The sequence below is a fragment of the Perna viridis genome, chromosome 10 (assembly GCF_037379345.1).
Source record: "Perna viridis isolate PV_CMFRI_1.1 ecotype Kerala chromosome 10, ASM3737934v1, whole genome shotgun sequence".
Classification (NCBI taxonomy): Eukaryota; Metazoa; Mollusca; class Bivalvia; order Mytilida; family Mytilidae; genus Perna; species Perna viridis.
The window spans coordinates 22811193-22832140 of NC_142454.1; the positions used below are offsets into that span (position 1 = coordinate 22811193).

At 31.2% G+C, this 20948-nt stretch overlaps 1 protein-coding gene across 1 annotated transcript in view; it reads right to left on the reverse strand.

Moving 5' to 3' along the window:
- Positions 1-1877: 1877 nt before the first annotated feature.
- The window catches only part of LOC148605002 (WD repeat-containing protein 19-like), a 29269-nt gene continuing 10198 nt past the window's right edge, over positions 1878-20948 (reverse strand). The window contains exons 11-34 of the mRNA XM_088549139.1: positions 20841-20947; positions 19488-19613; positions 19069-19218; positions 18819-18899; positions 17909-17975; positions 16925-17100; positions 16300-16337; positions 15812-15909; positions 14818-14879; positions 13775-13885; positions 13223-13461; positions 12818-12893; positions 12006-12088; positions 11458-11598; positions 10437-10526; positions 9776-9900; positions 8879-8988; positions 8212-8355; positions 7816-7912; positions 5804-5928; positions 4911-4992; positions 4121-4395; positions 2792-2868; positions 1878-2219 (exon numbers count right to left, since the gene is read on the reverse strand). Coding sequence (XP_088405265.1) covers positions 2102-2219; positions 2792-2868; positions 4121-4395; positions 4911-4992; positions 5804-5928; positions 7816-7912; positions 8212-8355; positions 8879-8988; positions 9776-9900; positions 10437-10526; positions 11458-11598; positions 12006-12088; positions 12818-12893; positions 13223-13461; positions 13775-13885; positions 14818-14879; positions 15812-15909; positions 16300-16337; positions 16925-17100; positions 17909-17975; positions 18819-18899; positions 19069-19218; positions 19488-19613; positions 20841-20947 — 2798 coding nt within the window. The 3' untranslated portion in view covers positions 1878-2101. The remainder of the gene's footprint in view (positions 2220-2791; positions 2869-4120; positions 4396-4910; positions 4993-5803; positions 5929-7815; positions 7913-8211; positions 8356-8878; positions 8989-9775; positions 9901-10436; positions 10527-11457; positions 11599-12005; positions 12089-12817; positions 12894-13222; positions 13462-13774; positions 13886-14817; positions 14880-15811; positions 15910-16299; positions 16338-16924; positions 17101-17908; positions 17976-18818; positions 18900-19068; positions 19219-19487; positions 19614-20840; position 20948) is intronic.

The window sequence follows — 20948 nt, forward strand, 5'->3', positions numbered from 1 at the left end:
GTGAATTGTTCTTATATTCATTACTGGTGTATTGGTTATTGGTTTGTTAAAATGATTTAGCGCTTGACTGGCTACAGGTGTATTGATAATTTTATTTGTTACAAATGATATAGTCCTGGATTTGTCAACAGTGGATTGTTTAATTAGTTGCTGCAAGTGAATTAGCTGGTAAGTGATTTGTTACAAATGGTCATTTAGCTTTTGATTTGTAAAAGATGGATTGGTTATTGATTTGTTACAATGTTTTTAGCCTTTGATTTGATATAGGTGTTGTTTTCAGTTGATTTAGTTACTGATTTTTACAGGTGTACAGGTATCTTTATGTTTTTAAAAATGATTCAGCCATGGATTTTTAACTGTTGATGGATTTGTAACAAATGAGAAAATGGGTAGATAATTTTGGTTTTTTTTAGCAAGAATTGAATTATCAATAAATGATTTCTTCTAGTAACAGTACCTGCTCCAACAATCAAGATGCATTCAAATCAGGAAGACAACAAGAGTGCAATAATTGAAATCAAAGCATAGTTTTACCAACCATTTAGGTCTTGAAAACACAACCATTTTTTTACACTTATGATCTGTTAGTGATATTTTGTTTTCTGTTTTCTTGTATTTTTTATGGCACATCTGTGTCTTGTATGAACCAAAAGTTGGATTTCTTATTTTATCTTACTTCTCCAGTTAACTACTGTTTATATAGTATTTCAGGCCAAACAAAACCAATTACTTGATTCTCTTACCCTCTTTTGTACTATTTAAGGGTGCATCACTACTCATTTTACTGCATGTAAAAAAAGACCAAGAAATTAAAAAGCATCACCCTAATATTTTTTTTCTGTTTATGAACAATATAAAAGTATCCTCATAACTTTTTGGGGGCATCATAAAGGTAAAAGATATGATTCCCTCCTAATTAATGGCTTGAGAATTCAATAAAGAAATTAACTTTGAAGGGCCTTAGAAACATAGTTTTTGTTTTCAATCATTGTGGATATTTGGGCATTATATTAATTTTTATCAGTCTTCTTTTTATGTAAAAGAGTAATCAAGGAAACCAAGATTCTGGCAGAAATTGAAAGATTGTGACCCAGGCACAAAGACCAGACATGGAAAACAGACAGACATGACAAAGAACATAAAATAACCAAAATAACATGTACAAAGCAACAAAAGTAAATGAGCAACTTTGATCAAGTACCAATAACAAGAACTCGTGTAACAATTGATTTGACTTTGTCATTTGGATGGTTCATGTACAGTGGCAGATCCGTAGGGAGTGAGGCCTTGTTGTGTGAGGAGGGCAGCCTTGTTGTGTGGTGAGTGGGGCCTTGTGGGGTGAGTGAGGCCTTGTTGTGTGGGGAAGGAGGTGTTTACAGGGTACAGTGAAACCTGTTTATACCAAACCATGTTTGGAATTGGTTCTGTTAAGACAGGTGTTTGGTTTTAAAAAATGCATCAAAATGTTCATTGAAGGAGGTAGACCTAGGGTAAGGTACACAACTCTTACAAATCAATGGAACATTTGTATTCAGCATTTTACATCAATCTTATGTAAGCATCAAAGTAACTTGAACTGATTTTATTCTGTTTCAAATGAAAGCTTGAAAGGCTTTGGAGAAATTGAATATGATACAAACATATCACTGATTTCAAGAGTTATGTCCCTTACCCTAGGTCTACCTCCTTAAGGACTTTAAAAATGTCTGCTTTAAACAGGTTTTCAGTTTTTTCTAGCTTTGATTGAGACAGGTTTCATGATAAAAAGTTAAAAAGTCACACATAGCAGTGTAAAACTTTTAATAAGAATATATTAAGCTGACAGTGTTTCACAAATACAGTTAAATTAATCAGATGGACGGACTTTACTACATGTATAAATTAACAGATCTAAATTTAATCCATAGCAATATAACCATTAAAAGTCACAGTAAAATAGAGATTAAAAAAAAAAAAACAAAAAAAAAACAAAACAAAATCATCAGAACTAACATTTTAAAAGTAAGATGGAAATTTCGAAAATGTCAAACATGTAAATGCAAATCAGTGCATTGTAATTCATTATATTACAATAGAAGGATTTCGGTCATTGTTCAGACTATTATTCAGTTGTTCCCTCATCAGGGTTTAGGTATTTAGTGGCATCACTCATTTTCTCTAGATTCTCTTTCAATACTTTCTCAGAACACATTGGACAAGTTTCCTCGGTCTCCAACAACCTATAAACCAACAAAACAAGATTTTACAAGTATTGCGCATACTACATGCTCTACTAAACAATTCTGTTAAAAGTAATCGAACTTCATTATTTTCAAAAATTTCAATTCAATAAATTTTCCTTCTAATTATATCAAACAAGTATATTTATTAAAATATACATATTTCTTCTATTTTAACTTGAACTTATTCCTTGTTTTTCTGTTTTTGTTTCTTAATTTAAATGTTCATCTACACGCCTGAGTTTGAAATGACTGAATTAGTGTAAGCCTATCAATTTTCATGGTTGCTCATTTTGGCAGATTCTTTCAAATGAACATATTTGCTGATATCAATTTTTGCAGTTTCAAAATATAATTAGCAAAATATAACTAGAAGCTTAAGGTTGTCCAAATCACTCGTCTAGATAACTACCCAAGGTGGTTCCAGAGGATTTTAAAGACAGTAAGTGATGATAAACACTAAATTATAGAAGTCCTAATTAGTGATTCTTACAATGTTTGTCTACTTGTATGTATCAAAATTGCTTTTTAAACATTTTCAGACATTTCTATTTAACAACTGATAACAATACCTGAGGAATTCTGAGAACAAAGCTGGGAAGTCACATTTAGGACAGGCTGTCAGATCATCCTTCAATATATGTCTTCCCTGAAAAGTATGAATTAAGATTTTACTTCAGAACAGTTAAGTGTTAAGTAGCAATCCAGCTAAGAATCATGCAAAATGTGATTCATGGGTAAAAAGCCTACATATTTTTATTTTGGATATTTTGTTTGAAATGTCATAGTAAGCAGAAAATAACATGTGGTTTTTCATAATATGTGCTCTTAGGAGATAAAACCTATATAGAATGCACTGTAGATTTCAAAATTAAGGGAGACAACTCTGTAAATGACGCTCAAATACAATAGAATCTACTGGATTTTCAATATTGATTATCTCCTAAGAGCAGGCAGATTTGAATCAATAATTACTCATTTCATAATGTAGACCCATAAAACAACTTAATTACAAAAATAAAAACATGTAGCCTTTTTTGGGGTGTATCACATTTTTCAGATTTTGCATGATTCTTACATAGACAGATACTTAACTATTGATTTATTTCAAATTCCTATATCAATAATTTGTACAAATAGAACAGTCCTCTTGACATTTATCACCTCCAAAAAACTTTTACTGATGAATGCCAAATGGTAGTTTTCCTAATCATCACCCCATCAAATGCAATTACTAAGGTCCATTTAAAAAAATAGGGTTTTGTTCATTAGTCAAGATTTCATTTTATTTCCATTACTTAGCAGTGAAGCAGTTTCCTATGCTGTATATAATGTTTTATTTCACATACAACAGAAATATTTTATTTCATTACTTAAATCTCACAAATTCTCTTTTGTGTCTCAAGATGTAAACATGGAATGTTAGCTACATGTACAAAATTTTTGGCGCTTTCATATACACAGTTTTTCAAATGTAAAAAAAAAACAGGTCTTCTATCTTGTCAAACATTTAGGTGAGAATATAAATCCAGAAATCAAATAGACACTCTGGTATCTAGACTGAACAAAGACACATTGTAGTGACCATGAGTTTACATTTCCCCGAATCTAGGTCAATCTGGGGAGTAACCCAGGATATGACACTGGTTCTCACCAAATAAGGTATCAGCCTTATAGAATCATCACTATCCAGAACAGACATTGATCAAGCTCCATGGGACCTTGAGCACATTATTAACTAGAAGTAATGCATTGAACTTAAATATATTCAAGCTTGAACAAAACAATCAATATTCATGATATTCTGTCTTATACAAAACAAATGGCTATTCATAACATTCCAGTTAAGACAAAACAAATGAATATTATTCATGACATTCCAGCTTGTACAAGACACTCACCGTAACAATGCAATATGGAATGGTATTTTTACAGTCTGGACACAGAAGATCAGTCTCAGGGATCTGGAAGCCACATGTTGGACAGTTAGTTAGTGGCTCTTCCTCCTCTGATTTATCAGGCTTCCTGACAATCACTTCTATTTTCTTTTTATACTTCAGATCAATCTGATTACGATACTCTGGTCTCATCAACATGGCAGCATAACTAAAAGAGGAATTCTTTAACCCAGCTCGATGGCATTCTATCACAGTTGAAGTTAGAATGGGAACAATATCTGGAAATAAAATTAATAAGCTAAACAGATTGATTGATCATTTGTATTGTACGATATTTCATGCATTTCTTGACTGAAACATTAAATCAATCCAGCTGCTCCTGGGTTGTACTAGTTCAACATTCTACATTACATAGTTTATTACCCTACCTGAACATTTGTTCTACCTCTCACATGCTATGTGGTATACATATTTTTATGTGTCTGAGTTATTAGGTGTGCTTTCTTACAGAGTTTAACATCTGCTAATACTCAACAAGCAAAAACTTAAGAGAACCCAAGATGGGTTTTTTTTCATCGCTATATTCCAATAGTTGATGGTTTCTACATTCACTGAGTGGCAGCTATTAATTCTAAAGTCTTACCCTATCCACCCTTAGCCTCAACATACTTTAGGTGAAAGAAGTTCTCCAAAGCCTTACTTTGCTGAATGAGTAATAATAAGCTACGAGTTTTGATTCATCTTTAAAATTCAACCATATTGTAAAACAATGGTTAACTATGACTAAACTTACGTGAAGGAAATTTGCTAATATTGTTTGCAACTCTTATTAACATCCTTGCACCTTTGAGATGGTCCCCTCTCTTAACATGGATCTGAAAACAACATTGAAATTTTAAAATATATTGAGGAAGTTGTAGCAAGTAAATAGACTAAATGGTTTAATCTTTCACTACATCAGCGTTCTCCAAAACCCACACAATGCTGTGCTTTAAATTGCAGCATTACCATTTTTTTGCATTGTGCTACCTAGGTAATATCAATATTTATGATAAGTCTTTTGACAAAAGTGTGAAATTTTGGGGAATAGCCAAATGAGCTATGATACCCTACAGTGCTTTTCTAAATTTTGGAAACATTGAATTATCTTTAACCAAAATCATCAAAATTTTTACTGTCCCCTTCCTCTTTCTCTTTTCACTTTTAACTTTTGCCACTTGATTATCACTAAAAGGAATTTCATATCTTGAAGCTTTCATTTCTGCTAACGTCTTATTTGATAAAATATACTAATTTATAAAAACTGCTATAGCATTTAGGTTCATTCTATAATTAATTGAATAATACTGTAACCATACTAATTTTTGTGGTTGCTAATCTTCTTGGATTCTGTCAAGTGAACATATTCTGGGGTAACAATTTTCACGAAATCAAAAAATAACAAGTGTTATATAGGATTAAAAATCAATTTCACTATTTTTCACACTGTTCAGTCCACTGTGAAATTATTATTACACAGCGATAATTAATACTATTGTAGTATCTTTTATTTTTACAGCTATCATCAATCATTTTTAAACAAAACGCTAACACTTTGAATTGCTATCTGAACTCAATTTCAACTAATAATTACATTGGTCTAGAATCCTAAATGTCAGTCATTTCTGGTATTTTTATTTTTCATACCTTGACTAAGATATAACTATGAAGAATCATCAGATTGGTAGCCATTTCTGATGGTATTTTTATCTTCTGTTGTTTTAATTCCTGGTACATACTATACAACACATCATGAGCATTTCTGTAGTTACCTATATAATGAATGAAATTCAATGTAAGCGTAACACAGACTTCTGTAAATGAATCATGTTTCACCATAAACTAATTTTCACTATTTAAGCAGCAGATAAATAAAAGTACTAGCAACAGTAATTTTTATACAATATGACATTGTAAAACTTTATTCAATTAAAAAAAAAGAAGGACACTAAAATTTTAGATATCTATACAGTATTTAAGCAGCACTCCAGATAAGAATCATACAAAATGTGATTCACGGGTTAAAAGCCTACATATTTTTATTTTTGATATTTTGTTTGAATTGCCATTGTGAACAGAAATAAACATTCAATTTTTCATATAACCTGTGTTCTTAGGAGATAAAAATTATATAGAATGCAATGTATATTTCAAAAATTAAGGGAGATAACTCTGTAAATGACACTCAAATGCAATAGAATCTATTGGATTTTCAGTGTTCATTATCTCCTTAGAGCAGGCAGATTTGAATGAATAATTACACATTTCATGGTATAGACCCATGAAACAACTTAATTAAAAAAATAAAAATATGTAGCCTTTTTTTGGGTATATCACATTTTTCAGAGTTTGCATGATTCTTACAAAGACAACTACTTAATATTAATAGTCTTTTGCTTTAAGTTTCTACTGTTCCTGGACTTACTGATAGTTCAAAGGTCAAAACCCACATGTAATCAAGTTGTATATTTTCAACATTAATTAAACTTATCATTGAGAATTTAAATAGTTTGAAAAATCGTAAAAATCTGGTCTTCTGAAAACAAAAATACACATGCACTTCAGCAGTTTCTGGTACACATACTAAATGTGAAGAGGTTACAAAAACTTAAAATATTGAAATTCTGTCAATGCATTAAAGAAATGAGAAAAGTGAATAAAATACAATATTATTTCAAAATTTCATAATATTTCCATGATTTAGGATATACAGTCGAACCTTGTTAAGTCGAAGTCGAAGGAACCATGCAAAAATGTTCGAGTTATCCAAGGTTCGAGTAATGCGAGGTCGAGGATAAACCGGAAATACTATTAGTTTGGTCTATCATTGTATCTGTATTTACATCAATTGTTATGCTTGTACATGCACATGTACTCACTTTACACGGTACTTCATAATGTCATGCGTTTCATATCAGAAGATATTTTTGTTTGTTTGTTGTATATCATGTTTGAAATACTGAATGGCAGCGAGTGTTTTAGTGAAATTTCCTTTTTATTTTTTCTATATCAAAAACGTCATAACATGCTGCTTTTTTTGACTCATAATCAGGAGTATCGTCAAACCATGTGCGCTACAATATTATGATAAAATTTCTGATTCACTAGCGAAACAATTGTAGTCGTTGAAATACCCTTACTATCGTCTGTTTGATGTTTCATTAAATAGTCAGATACCATTAAAACCCATCTGTATTTTAAAATTTATTTTTCAAAACATAAAAATATCCGACATCAATGTTAGTGTAAATTCTGATGTGTTATTAATACAATTGGTTTCTTTTAACAACACAAGCAATTTTAAATTAATTCAATAAACAAATCAAACCATAAATAGTGTCAACAAATTAATTTTAAAAGCCACGCTAATCATTGTTAAAACACACTTCGATCATGGTTTGTAATGAAGCAATTAGTTCTCAGACTAATTAGTTGACTTAGAGATATCATGGTAAATTAACCTCGAAGTCCTAACGAGGGGACTGATTGATTACTAAGTTATCTAAGGTTTCGATTCATCCGAGTTCAAGTGATCCGAGGTAAAGTTGTATTGGAGTATGGGGAGTTTTGCTGGGACTTAGTAATCAGTTCGAGTTATCCGAGATTTTGATTAATCCGAGTTTGACACATCAAGGTTCGACAGTATATGAGATACAAACCAGCATTCTGTTCCTCTCTGGCTATTATGATGGCAGTCCTGGCAGCCTCTCTGTATTGCTTCAGAGCCATGTATAATCTGAACAAATATTTGGCATCCTATGAAAGAAAAGAAAATTTCCTAGATGTCAGTAAATTAAACGTACTTTAAATTGTTTGTGTGATTGTGTAGGGGTATATAAAAATACTTCATTGTCAATATTATTAAATTCCATATACCTTGGTAAAGTACATGTCAAATACTAGTATAAAATAATTTTATTTTGTACTAAGACTTAAATCACTATGTTAATCCCAAGATAAAGTTATTTTATCAAGAAAACTTTATGACGTCAGTAGCATCAGCATTACAGGAAATAACAAAGTGACCACACCTTTTGTTCCCATGGAAACCTTACCTTGGGCATGTTGTCTGTTTCACCCATGAGAAAGTCTATAAGTTGCCTAGTCAGACTGTCATCATTTGCCCTGCCTACAGTCTCTATTGCCAGCTCTATTGCCTGGCTATCTTCACCATTACATTTCAGGAAATGTTTCATTGCCTGTTAAAGAAATAAATTATTTGAAGTTATTTCAACGTAGTCGATGTGAGGTTAGAGCTGCTAGAAAACTCACACAAGGCAATCACCTACTAAAGTTAGCGATAGATTGTCTCACTTTCCAATCACACATGAATTCATGCATGTTGTTTTGGTCCAAATTACTCCATCTATAAAATCTACATTGTGACTTCATTAATCTCTTATTTGAAGAATAGTTCAGTATAAAGACAACAGGAAAAAATGTTATGGCATTCAAAATGGTGCATATGTATATCAGACAATAATTATATTCTTCATTGGTTTTTGACATATGTCTAACCTGTGCATACATGTATTTTCATTAAAATCTATAAAATTCTCTAGAAGCCTATGTATCCACTTTACATTCGTAAGAAAAATGAAACATTTTGAGAAAACAAAAAGTTTGTACATGTACATATATGGATATAAATGAAAAATGAAATAATTTTTGCCTCAATTTAATTTCATTTAAATCATTACTCATAATTGTTCAAAATCTTACCCTCTTATATTGTCCACTGAGTAAGAAGAATTTTCCAGACAGGAAGTGATTTTTTTCATTCTCAAAATGTAATGCAATACTTTGATAATCCTCTGGTGTAGCATCAGGCCCTGTAAAACATAATGTTTTAACTTCATTAAAAAGTAATTTATAACATTTGTTTCTATCCAAGGTCTCTTCAAGGACATAGACCTGAGGTAAGGCACACAACTCTTACAAATCATTGGAATGTTTGTATTCAGCATTTTACATCAATCTCATGTAAGCATCAAGGTAACTTGGATTGATTTCATTCTGTTTCAAATGATAGCTTGATAGGCTTTGGTGAAATCGAATATATTTTTTTTTTACTTTCAAAGTACAGTATTGAATGATATCAACTTTATATTTGACAAGAGAGATTCCCTTTTTCAACAAATTTATGGTCAAAATTTCATGGCAATATGCAAAATAACATATTGTGTCCTTACTATATATATATGATGCTTTGTGAATTTATGTTCAGTAGTTTGAGAGAAGTTTCAATGACATTAAGAGAACTGATGGATGAACAGACATCATAACAAGATGATTTTACGAGGTCAACAAACAAAGCGGAAATTGGCAAAATCTGAAGTAAATATACAATAAAAAAACGGTAAAATCCAGATTAGAAACAGAAGAATTCCGCTTAAAAGCATAAAAAAATCATGTCTGAGACATGGCAAAAACAGTATACCCTGCTCAGCCTTGTTGTTAGGGATATAATTATTGCTATTTGTATCCCTATTTCCTAGCTGCAAAAGAGAAAAAAATGCCATTAAATAGACACTTTTCGGTCCAAACAAATGAGAAAAATTTCAGATTTTTTAAATGAAGCTATCCACTGAAAAACATTATTTGGTATTAAACACTAACCTATAATATCAGCATAAGTTTCCATCTGATTATGAGCCTGAGCTAACTGGAATGCTTCATCGTTACATTTAGACATGACAAGGAACTGTATGGCTGATGAGTAGTCATTTAGTCGCTGGAAAAATCTAAAAATAGAGACATGACAAGGAACTGTAAAGCTTATGAGAACAGTAGTCATTTAGTGACTGGAAAAACCTAAAAATAGAAACATGACAAGGAATTGTATAGCTAATGGGTAGTTGTTTAGTTGCTAGAAAAATCTAAAAATAAATATAAACTTTACTTGTTCTGGTTTGTTAAAGGTACTACTACTCTGTGCTATGTTTCTCAGTCATGTTTTCATTGTTTTGGTTTTTTTTGTTGTCTCAAGGACTTTTTTTCCTCCATTTTACTTTTAGCATTATTAAGCCATTATTGCCTCTTGAAAGAAATGTAACCATAAGGAGAAAAAAAAACAATGAATTGTGTCTCAGTTTTTTACCTTACACTACTAATTATGATCCTGAATTGCTGAAAATTTGTTTTTTTAATATTTCAATTTTGCCTTCAACACTTCTTGGGTAAGTTTTTACTCAAATATCCCAAAAATAGGCAAGGAAGTCACCAGTAATATTGTGGTTGACACAAAAAATCTGGTTATAAGGCCTAAAAGACTACATACTTGGCTACCATCTTTGCCCCTTCAATAGACTGAGTTTCTCTGACATACTTCACAGCTTCTTCTGGATTCTGCAGATAGTCTAGATTAATTCTGAAAATGGCAAAAAAAGAATACTTCCATGTAAGTGAAAGAAGATCCAAGAAGGTCCTGTTCTTTAAACGGAACTCAGATATACAGGCTGCAATCTTGACGTTTTGATATTATTAAAAAGTCAAAATATTTCACAGGAAATATAATGAAGCACTCAGGGATCATAAAATCCGGATTAAATTCATTTGCAATTGACTACTCAGGGTTTAAAATGGGTTTATAGACATAAGTTTCCTTTAACTTGGGTTACAGCAGCCTGTGAAATAGCTTTGTGTTGATTTCATACATTATCATAAGCTTCCACAGATTAAGTAGCACTTCAGCTAAGAATCATGCAAAATGTGATTCATGGGTAAAAAGCCTACATATTTTTATTTTTGATATTTTGTTTGAAATGTCATAGTAAACAGAAAATAACATGTGGTTTTTCATATAACCTGTGCTCTTAGGAGGTGAAAATTATATAGAATGCACTGTAGATTTCAAAATCAAGGGAGATAACTCAGTTAATGGCGCTCAAATACAGTAGAATCTACTGGATTTTCAATGTCGATTATCTCCTAAGAGCAAGCAGATTTGAATGAATAATTACACATTTCATAGTATAGACCCATAAAACAACTTAATTACAAAAATAAAAATATGTAGCCTTTTTTGGGGTGTATCACATTTTTCAGAATTTGCATGATTCTTACAAAAACAGCTACTTAATACTTCAAGTATAGATAGGTCATTTATGGATCAGAAATAAATGTTCTCTAAAATATTTATATGATATATTTGAAAGTGTAACAACTTTATTGGTATAAGCTGATTCCAGCCCATCAAATTTTTAAAAGCTTCAACAGTTTGAAACTAGTGAGCTGATTATGATGTGCTCTAAAACTTAGGTCACTTCTGCATGACAAAATCCATTTAGAAGTATACCAACCTTATAACTTGATCCCAGTCTTTAGCATTCTTATAAGCCTCTGCAGCCTCTTTGTATCTACCATCAGCTTCCTTAGCCTTAGCATACTGTATGTGGATCTTAGGAGATGTAACGTGGGATAACAGATCTCCAACTTTGTTCCTGTTCAAGAGAGACAATTAAACACTTATCTTACTATATCTTATGATGAAATGTTTTTACTTATGAGTAAGAAGTTAACTTTTTTGGTATTCTTTGTAAAAATTTCAATTTCGAACAGTCTTTGCAATCCTGAATTAAATAGTTTTCAAAGTTATCTAGCCAGGTCTGTTGTAGTAAAATTCAAATCTTACCTACTAAACTTTGAATAAAGCACAAATCCTGTTTTTTTAAGAGATTATTAATTGTGATTCATTCACAACAGTACAGTCTGTGCATTTTTAATGTAGATCTAAGGTTGATTTCAATGAGATATTATTCCTGTTACAGTGTTTGGGAAATACCAGTGATTTACATCTAAATAAAATAGATATCTGACTGAACCATAATTAAATGCATAAATTGCATACCAGTTTTTAGCTCTGATATAGACACTAGCAGCTTTGTCATAATACCCTCCTTGTTCATATAGAGTGGCAGCTTCTGTCCATTGCTGAAATCAGTATTTATAAACTAAGAATTTTAACTCCTTGAAAGCACAAATCAATGTCAACTATTAATTGTACAAATTAAATATTTAGGTGTTTTCTTGATATTTCGTTTTCTTTTTTTTATATTCTTAATTAGTACCATATTCTTTGAAATTTTTAAGGAGATAGACCTAGAGTAAAGGACACAACTCTTACAAATCATTGGAATGTTTGTATTCAGCATTTTACATGAATCTCATGTAAGCATCAAAGTAACTTGGACTGATTTCATTCTGTTTCAAATGAAAGCTTTATATGCTTTCTTGAAATTCAATATGATACAAACATATTAGTTTAGATTTCAAGTGTAATGTCCCTTACCCTAGGTCTACCTCCTTAAATAAGAGTTGTGTTTATCATTAACATTTGCACCTTGATATTCAGATGAAAAAGATTTTCAGAATTTAAAATAAAATACAAAAAGCATTTCCCTCATCATTTTCCCTAGCAATGAATAATATGAAAAGGACCATCATCACTTTTTGGGTAAAAAAAAGGCAGAAAGAAATGCCTAACCCTCATTGGGTTTCATGGCAAATGTCCTAAGAACCAAGAAAATAACCTTAAATGACAAACAGTCATCAAAGCATGACATTTCTATTGACAATTTTAATGCTCTTATAATAATGAAAAATTCAAAAACTAGCAAAATGTATACAAACCATGAAAATTGATAAGAACAATACAAGTACCTTCATGCTCTCCAGTATACCAGCACATTCCTTCTTTAACATTCTGCTGGGCATCTTCATAGCCAATTGCACTCCTCTGAAATATTGTAATCCCATTTTTATATATACATAATTTTAAAAAAAAAAATGATGCCTTAAAGTTTTATAATTGTAAAATAAACTGCTGCAAAGGGGAGATAACTCTGCAAAAGGGGGCAAAATTATTTTACTTTAAAAAAAAATTAAATAACAAGTGTGAATTGCATGTAAGTTTCTGAAATATGAAGATGAATTTCCTTATTTCTCATTTCTCAGGGTCTCAATTTGATGACAATAACATATACTTAATAAAGCCAATATGAAAAAATCACAACAATTTATCAAAAGTTGGTGTAATATTGATGTGAAAAAGACAAAATTCCATACTTTCTGATATCTCCCATTCTGATGGACATCCTAGCTATACCAGCCACACACACTTCATCATGTTCCTTGTCCTTCTCTTCCCTAGTGATGCCTTTCTCATAATGGGCCAGAGCATTCATGTAGTCACCAGTAAACTCAAGCTGTTGAGCATACTCTCTTGAAATGTAAGGGATCTGCTCAGGAGCTAAGGCCTTAGCCAACTGAAGGGCACTATCCCAGTGTAACAAATCTCTTCTCATCTTAAAATAAATCATCAAGCATATAAAATTAATACTGGAAAAACAAGTTGTAATTAATTTGCTGACTTAACTTTCCCATAGTGGGTATAATAAAAGCTTCAATATTAAAAGAATGACTAAAAGTAAATATGTCATTTTAACCACACAATTGGTAATTAAATTTCTAGGATCAATTTCCCTGTTGTTTCTCATGGGATACCTACTTTTGTGGTTTTGATGGTATTCGTAAAAGTCAAAATTTTGACAAATCAAGAAAATTTATAAGAAGAAACAAAAAATCATCTTTACAGCCTTTAGACCTCATATATCTCACCTCTAAAGCAGCTAGGGGTTTTCCAGATGCTAAAAATAGATCCTGAGCAAGGTTAAATTCTCCCAGAAACATTGCTATGTTCCCTGATAACAGGTTCTTATCCTCCAAATTCTATAAAATTAATTATCACACTTTATATAATATATTCATTAACTTACTGAGAAGAAAGATTAAAAGAAACTTCATTTGTATTCTAGAAATATCAACTTCATAACAGACATTTTTCCTAATGAAATACCATAAAGTATTAATTTTTGCGGTTGCTAATTTTCACGGATTCTTTCATAGGAACATATATGTGGATATCAAATTTCTTGCTTTAAAAAATTTTTTACTGTTACATAGTAAATCACAGGTACCATTACTATCTTTTTTAGCTCTGTTTAGCCTACCATGGAAATAGCAAAAAATTAATACGTTTACAGTATACAAAAGGATCATTTTTGGAAACAAGTGCTGATAAAACATTTCTGAAGAGTCAGTGCTACAGGGCTACATTTAAGAAAAGAAAGTTGTAAAGTTACTGACTGGAAAAATTTCCAATGAACACCTATATGTATTTTCCGAGATATAATGATGGTACAAATAATTTTTATTGATTCAAAATTTAACTTGAAATTTTGAAATGGGCAATTCTTCAACATTCTTTGTCTTTTGTCCATAGAATATGTCCCTACTTATCTCAAACACATTTTATGTCCAAGCATTGTACAATTGTTTTTAATATATTTTGATATATAATAAGAAAACCCTATTTTTCACAGTGAAACTCCTACCATGTCTATAGCCAACATTTAGACACAAATGAAAACTTGATTATTGAATATTCTAATATGATGTGCTTCAAAGCTCTAAGACCACAGCCATGGTAAAAAAATGATAATCTCTTGACCAACATTTCATGCAACACATAGGCTGCCTCTATTCAAAAATATAAAGAAATTTAAAATTGTTAGAATTGAAATTAATCATGTAAACTCTATTTTATCATTATTTTACAACGAGCTGGCCATTTATGTTGTTATGATTTACAAGCACCTTACCCTTAGCTGATGTAAAGATGTTACCATGCCAACATCACCAATATCTCTGTACACTCTGATAGCTAGAAAAAAGAAACAAGGTTTTGGTACATTTCATTGCAATGAAGAGTAATGTAATGACAAAATTACTGGCTGATAAACTTTAGGCAATAGTCAAAAGGCTGTTTACAACCTTATTTCTTGACACACTTTTACATACGCCTATTAGCCATATTAATAAATGCTTTGCAGATCAATGATATCCTAAATTCAAAACAAAGAAATTGTAAGCACAAGGACAAAAAATCATTTTTTTTTTATTTCAATCAGCAATAAAATTTTTAGGGTTGGCATCAGAAACAGAGGTCAGGAAACACACAATTTATTTATTTTGGCCTAATCTTAGTACCGTAAACAATGAACAGTATAAACAATATATACAAAACTGTATCATAAGTTAAGCAAAAAACATCAGGAATTTTTTCCCGTTTTATTCCTATTTTATTGCGAAAAGACATCATTTTGTACACTGAAAAAAGTAGGAATTGAGAAAAAAAAATAGGAATTAGGTAGGTAAGGTCTAGAAAAACACTGCTTTTTACTGTTTCAGAAAAAAAAAATTAACTTTTGATAATAAGATTTCAAATAAAAAAACTTGGAATTCCAATATAGAAAGGAAGAAAATCAGTCTGACTGTAAACTGTAAATGATGTATTTCTTAATTTAAATTACCAAACTGCTGATACAATAGTGGAAATCTTCATAAAACTTTACTCTAAAATGTCCTCCCTATGTGAAACAAAAAAAGGACTGGGGCTTTCCACTCCATGCCATTGCTGTGTAAAGCAAAATGTTCAATGTTGGGTTTGGGATGTTGACAGTCTTATAATTACTGTTCAGTAGTATCTTCAGTTCTGTTTTAGATCTCGACTTAAAAATCAATGTTCAATGCACCTATCATACAGACACAATCACATAGTTTTTTTTACAAATCTAACAAGAATACAGAGCTTACCAAAGTCTACCTCTAAACTTTTCAGTGCACCTTTTCCAAGATCTATCCATGCTACAATGTCATTCAATTTCTGGCAAAATGTCCAACAATCTTTAAATCTGTAAATTAAATCATATCACTATATATTGTTGGAGCTCCTTATGATTCTGATAATTAAATAAAATATCATGTTTTGTTTCACTTTTTGAATTTTCCTCTTTAAATTTTCCATTTGCATATCATAGTAGATTGTGAACAAATGTATATCCTGGACATAATAGGCTGAACCTGGAAAATGAATGCATATTATTCTTTCTAGAAATTTTGAATTTCCTATTTGGACTCCTCATCACAATAATTTTTTTTTCATATTATCTGAAAAATACCCGATTTTAACAAAACATACTGATACTTAAAATGAAAGAGGTGACATTAGCTGTAAAAACATTTCAGTAAGTGGCAGTATTTCTAACCATCTTTATGTAAAGTAAAAGTTGTACACAAGTTACCTTTTTAATATAATGCCTTGCTTCAGTGCAGTTCTCATCTGTAATGATATTAACCATAATTAAGGAGGTAGACCTAGGGTAAGGGACATAACTCATGAAATCAGTGATATGTTTGCATCATATTCAATTTCAACAAAGCCTATCAAGCTTTTATTTGAAACAGAATGAAATTAGTCCAAGTTTATTTGATGCTTACATGAGATTGATGTAAAATGCTAAATACAAACATTCCAATGATTTTTAACAGTTGTGTCCCTTATCCTAGGTCTACTACCTTAAATACTGTTTGTAGAATTACCAGCACAACAACAACAAAAACCAAGGAAGCTATGATGAAGCCATTTTAAAGAAATAACAAAATATAAATCAGAACATATTTAAATAAGTCAGTGATTCTACAGTATAATGGCATCCATACACATGGCTTATTCTATTCTTGATGAGCACAAATTTAACCTGCAGAGGAGGTGCAGTGGTATGTGGGAGTTGAACCAGTTTGAACCAGAGGTCTAATTTCCTTTGAATATGTTTGGAGTAATGCAAGAAAATTGAATATATATTGTACCAATTACAAAGCAATAAATTGTATTGAATAAACTGATGGTGTTTTATGTCTAATATTTACCTGATCAGGACCAACATGGTCTTCTATTTCTTCTCCAATAAGAGCTGAGTGGGTGTCAAGAACCTGGGTGGCCAGTCTACCACTCTGTGATTGTAGAGTTACTTCCCCTGCATACAGTAGTATTGGTATATTACCATATGGGAGTTTAGATTCTCCAACATACTCTACTATAGGACCTAAAGAAAAAAAATCATTCAGGATTAGTAAATACCTCATAAAACTTTTTTAAAGCAATCTGAAATAGAGTGATAACAATTTTTATACAAATTTACTGTGAAAATACCATTCTTCATGGGGTACCAATTTTCGTAGTTTTCTTTGGTTTGACAAACCATGAAATTGGGTTCCTAACAAAAAGGAAATTTCCTATTCATTTGTATGATAAACCTGTTATTTTCACGAATTCAAAAATCTACAAATTGAAGTTACTTCTTTAAACCATGAAAATTTCAATGATTTCTCACTTGCGTGCCTGTTTCAAAGCAGGAGATTTAGCCTTATTCAGGTATTTTCTAGTCTTATATAAGTTTGCATTAGAATTGTAATAAATAAATATAGTTATATCAAAACATGTCACAAAAACAAAAACTGGGCAAATCTCCTGCTTTGAGAAAATTTTGAAAGGGAGATCTCCGCTTTAGAATTCTGACACCTATGGAATAACATAGTTTTAATTAAGCATGATCTTTAGCAGGATGAATACTTAAGTAGAAATCCAGCTAAGAATCATGCAAAATGTGATTCATGGGTGAAAAGCCTACATATTTTTATTTTTGATATTTTGTTTGAATTGCCATAGTAAACAGAAATTAACATTTGATTTTTCATATAATCTGTGTTCTTAGGAGATAAAAATTGGATTTTCAATATTGATTATCTCCTAAGAGCAGGCAGATTTGAATGAATAATTACACCTTTCATAATGTGGACCCATAAAACAATTTAATTACAAAAATAAAAATATGTATCCTTAACAATGCTTACCATGCATGCTTTCTCTACTGTACATATAGGTGTAAATCTTCTCATCATCATAGGTAATAAACACTCCCTAAAAAATCACATGATAATTTTATGAGGGCATCAAATATATGCTTCATAATCTAATCTTATACTATCTGCATACATATATATTGATTGGTTTTATTTTTCATTGCATGCAAGTGTCATCAGATACTATATACACTTACTAATATACAATTAAGTACCAGTCATTATAAAATTCAGACACTGCCAATGGTAAAGTGATTCATGGTGTAAAAAAAAAACACAGAACAAACGATGCTTTTTCAGTCTACATATGCTATACATTCACATAATTATAATCATTTCTGTATGCAATCCTGCACTTTTTAGAAAATAATACATTTATCTCCCACTAAAATCAACCAAATCAAATCAAATCAAGAACAATAACTCTTGCAAAGTGCCAATTTCATGTACAATCTATATGAATTTTATCTCAAAAGCACAACAACTAAATGAAAAACTAATACTGGTTATGTGATCAATAACTGTTTCTGAAAAAGAAATAAAGCTGAATTCAGTGGGTTTTTGACATGCATGAATCACCTTCTCTCAGATTTTTAGAAAGACTGCTACATAATGACTTTGATATAAGTTGTTATCATGATATATCAAACTGAACAATTGTAATATTACCCAAACTGTACATTATCTAAAATCTTAACCATATCTACATGCATATTGCTAGCAAATCATGCAACAGTGAAATTCATCATACATGTAGGGTAAATTATCTTTCAAAGGTACCTGTAGACACCATTGTTTGTGCTTATGCAGGCATACAGTAAATCATTGGCATTTTTTACATGCATAAAAACTTCTTGAATATACAATGGTATTAGTTTACAATTTCCTTGAAAAAACTTACCCTGTCAGGAGCCCAATTTTCCCATAAAGCACCCTTTGTGGTGGTTGAAAATCTGGGAATATCCAGAATTTGATCATTTACCTGAAAAAAAAAAACAAATGATAGGAATTCAAGAACAGTAACTTGTACTTCACTTTTTGTCATACTGAGCACAGTTATCACCCCTTATGTATGTATGCCATAATACAGTGTTTAAATAAAAAAATCCATTATAAGACACCTAGCTGACTGTGTATGATAAGTTACTTACAGGGTTATAAACATATCCATCACTCTTGTTGTCGATGAAGATAACCCTAGTCCCACTTCCATCAGGAAAAATATTCTTGATCCCATCTATGTGTCGGAATTCATTCACCATGTTCCAGTCCTCAATGTAAAAGTAGTTAATACCACCATTCTGAAATAAATGATTGATTGATTTATCATATGTTTACAACCTATGACAAAAACTGCATAGTGGGTAATTTTCATATGATGCTAATTTTGGCATGTTTTAGCGGTCTGTCTAAAAATGCCAAAATAAATTTTGCAAAATATTAACTCAGGACTTCAGTACTCAGTGCAAAATTTAGCATCCATCAAAATTAGAAACTAGTCTGACATGCTTAACTACTCGTTTTAATTTAATTTTTAAATACAAGCGAAATGTATCAATTAAACAATTACATCAGTGCCAAAGACAAGGAATTCAGGTGTAATAGAATGACATGTAATCCTGGCATCATCCTGGTCTCTATCAGGGAATATTCTAGTTTCTCTCTCATCTGTGGTCCCCTGGGTCTCACCTTCAATCTGTAACAGTGTAAAATAGATTTAGAAACATTTAAGACAGTGGAAAGGGGAATTAATTTTCTACAATATGTACATTTTGTCATTAATATAACACAACTGAGACACCTGATTTCTAGTACTTGGAAGATTTTAGAGAAAATGGCAATCTAATATTTTAGATTACCACTTATTCAAAAGAAAATTGTTTTCAATTCCTGTGAGACTTACACAGTGGATTCCACTTTATTGCATACCTGTTAATCACATAGAAACTTAAAGAACAAGACATACCACCATGGATCCGGAAACGGTCAAAAATGCCAGTCATTGACCAACAAATTTTGCAAATGACCACATTTTCCAATATCGGACATATAAAAAATTGTCAACCCTTATAATTACAGTCAGCGTGGTTTTATTACTGTATTAACATCCTGTCTACCGATCTCTTTATTGTTTATTTGAAATTATTTGACAGGTGTACATCAATATTAATTAGCCGTTGTGCAGCCACCTGTGACTGCGATTTTACCTGTAACAGAATAGTTGATTGCATAATTAAATTAATGCTACATGTGCAGCACCATTGCATATACGAATTAATTTTCATACATTTATTACTTGATTTAAATAACAAATCCATCATTTTCCTGCCAATCTTTCAGTAGTTACGAAAGCACATGGTGCTGAAACTACAAATCAATCGTAGTTTGTAATTATTAATTCATAGATTGAATGTTTTTAATACAGAAGTCAACAACCCATTAAAATCAATATACAAAATACATTCGTAATTATCAAAATTTTTTTTCATCACTCGGAAGTTTTTGGCTGTTTGCTGATGTGATGAAAACGTCCGAGAGACACGTTTTGTTTACATATCAGAACGTCCACGTGTGGTTGAAACCGAACTTGTTCACTCGTTCAGACATTTTTCAAAAGACAGAGTATGTGATGGAATAACATAAATTCCAATATTTATCTTTAAATATCTACAAAATGGTTTTAAAGTTAATTCTAGATCTAGGCAGGTAAAAGACTGATACAAACATCTGCTGAAAATTGATAAAATGTCCGACATGGGTTGTCAAAATTTCCGGACCCTTGTATACCACTCTCCTTGAAGAGACAGTTCTCATATTTTGCTTGGTAAAAGAACAAGTATGTTATTTTTTGCTCTCACATTTTACAATTAAGCATAATTTTAATGAAAATAAATTCATTGGCTCTTCATTCAAAGTAACTCACCATATGTAACTGAACTTTTCCTTCAAACCTGGCTGCAGCATAGTCAGCATTCAGACATATAGACTGTACCGTACCTAAGTATTCTCTGTCCTTCAGCTTCTCTATTCC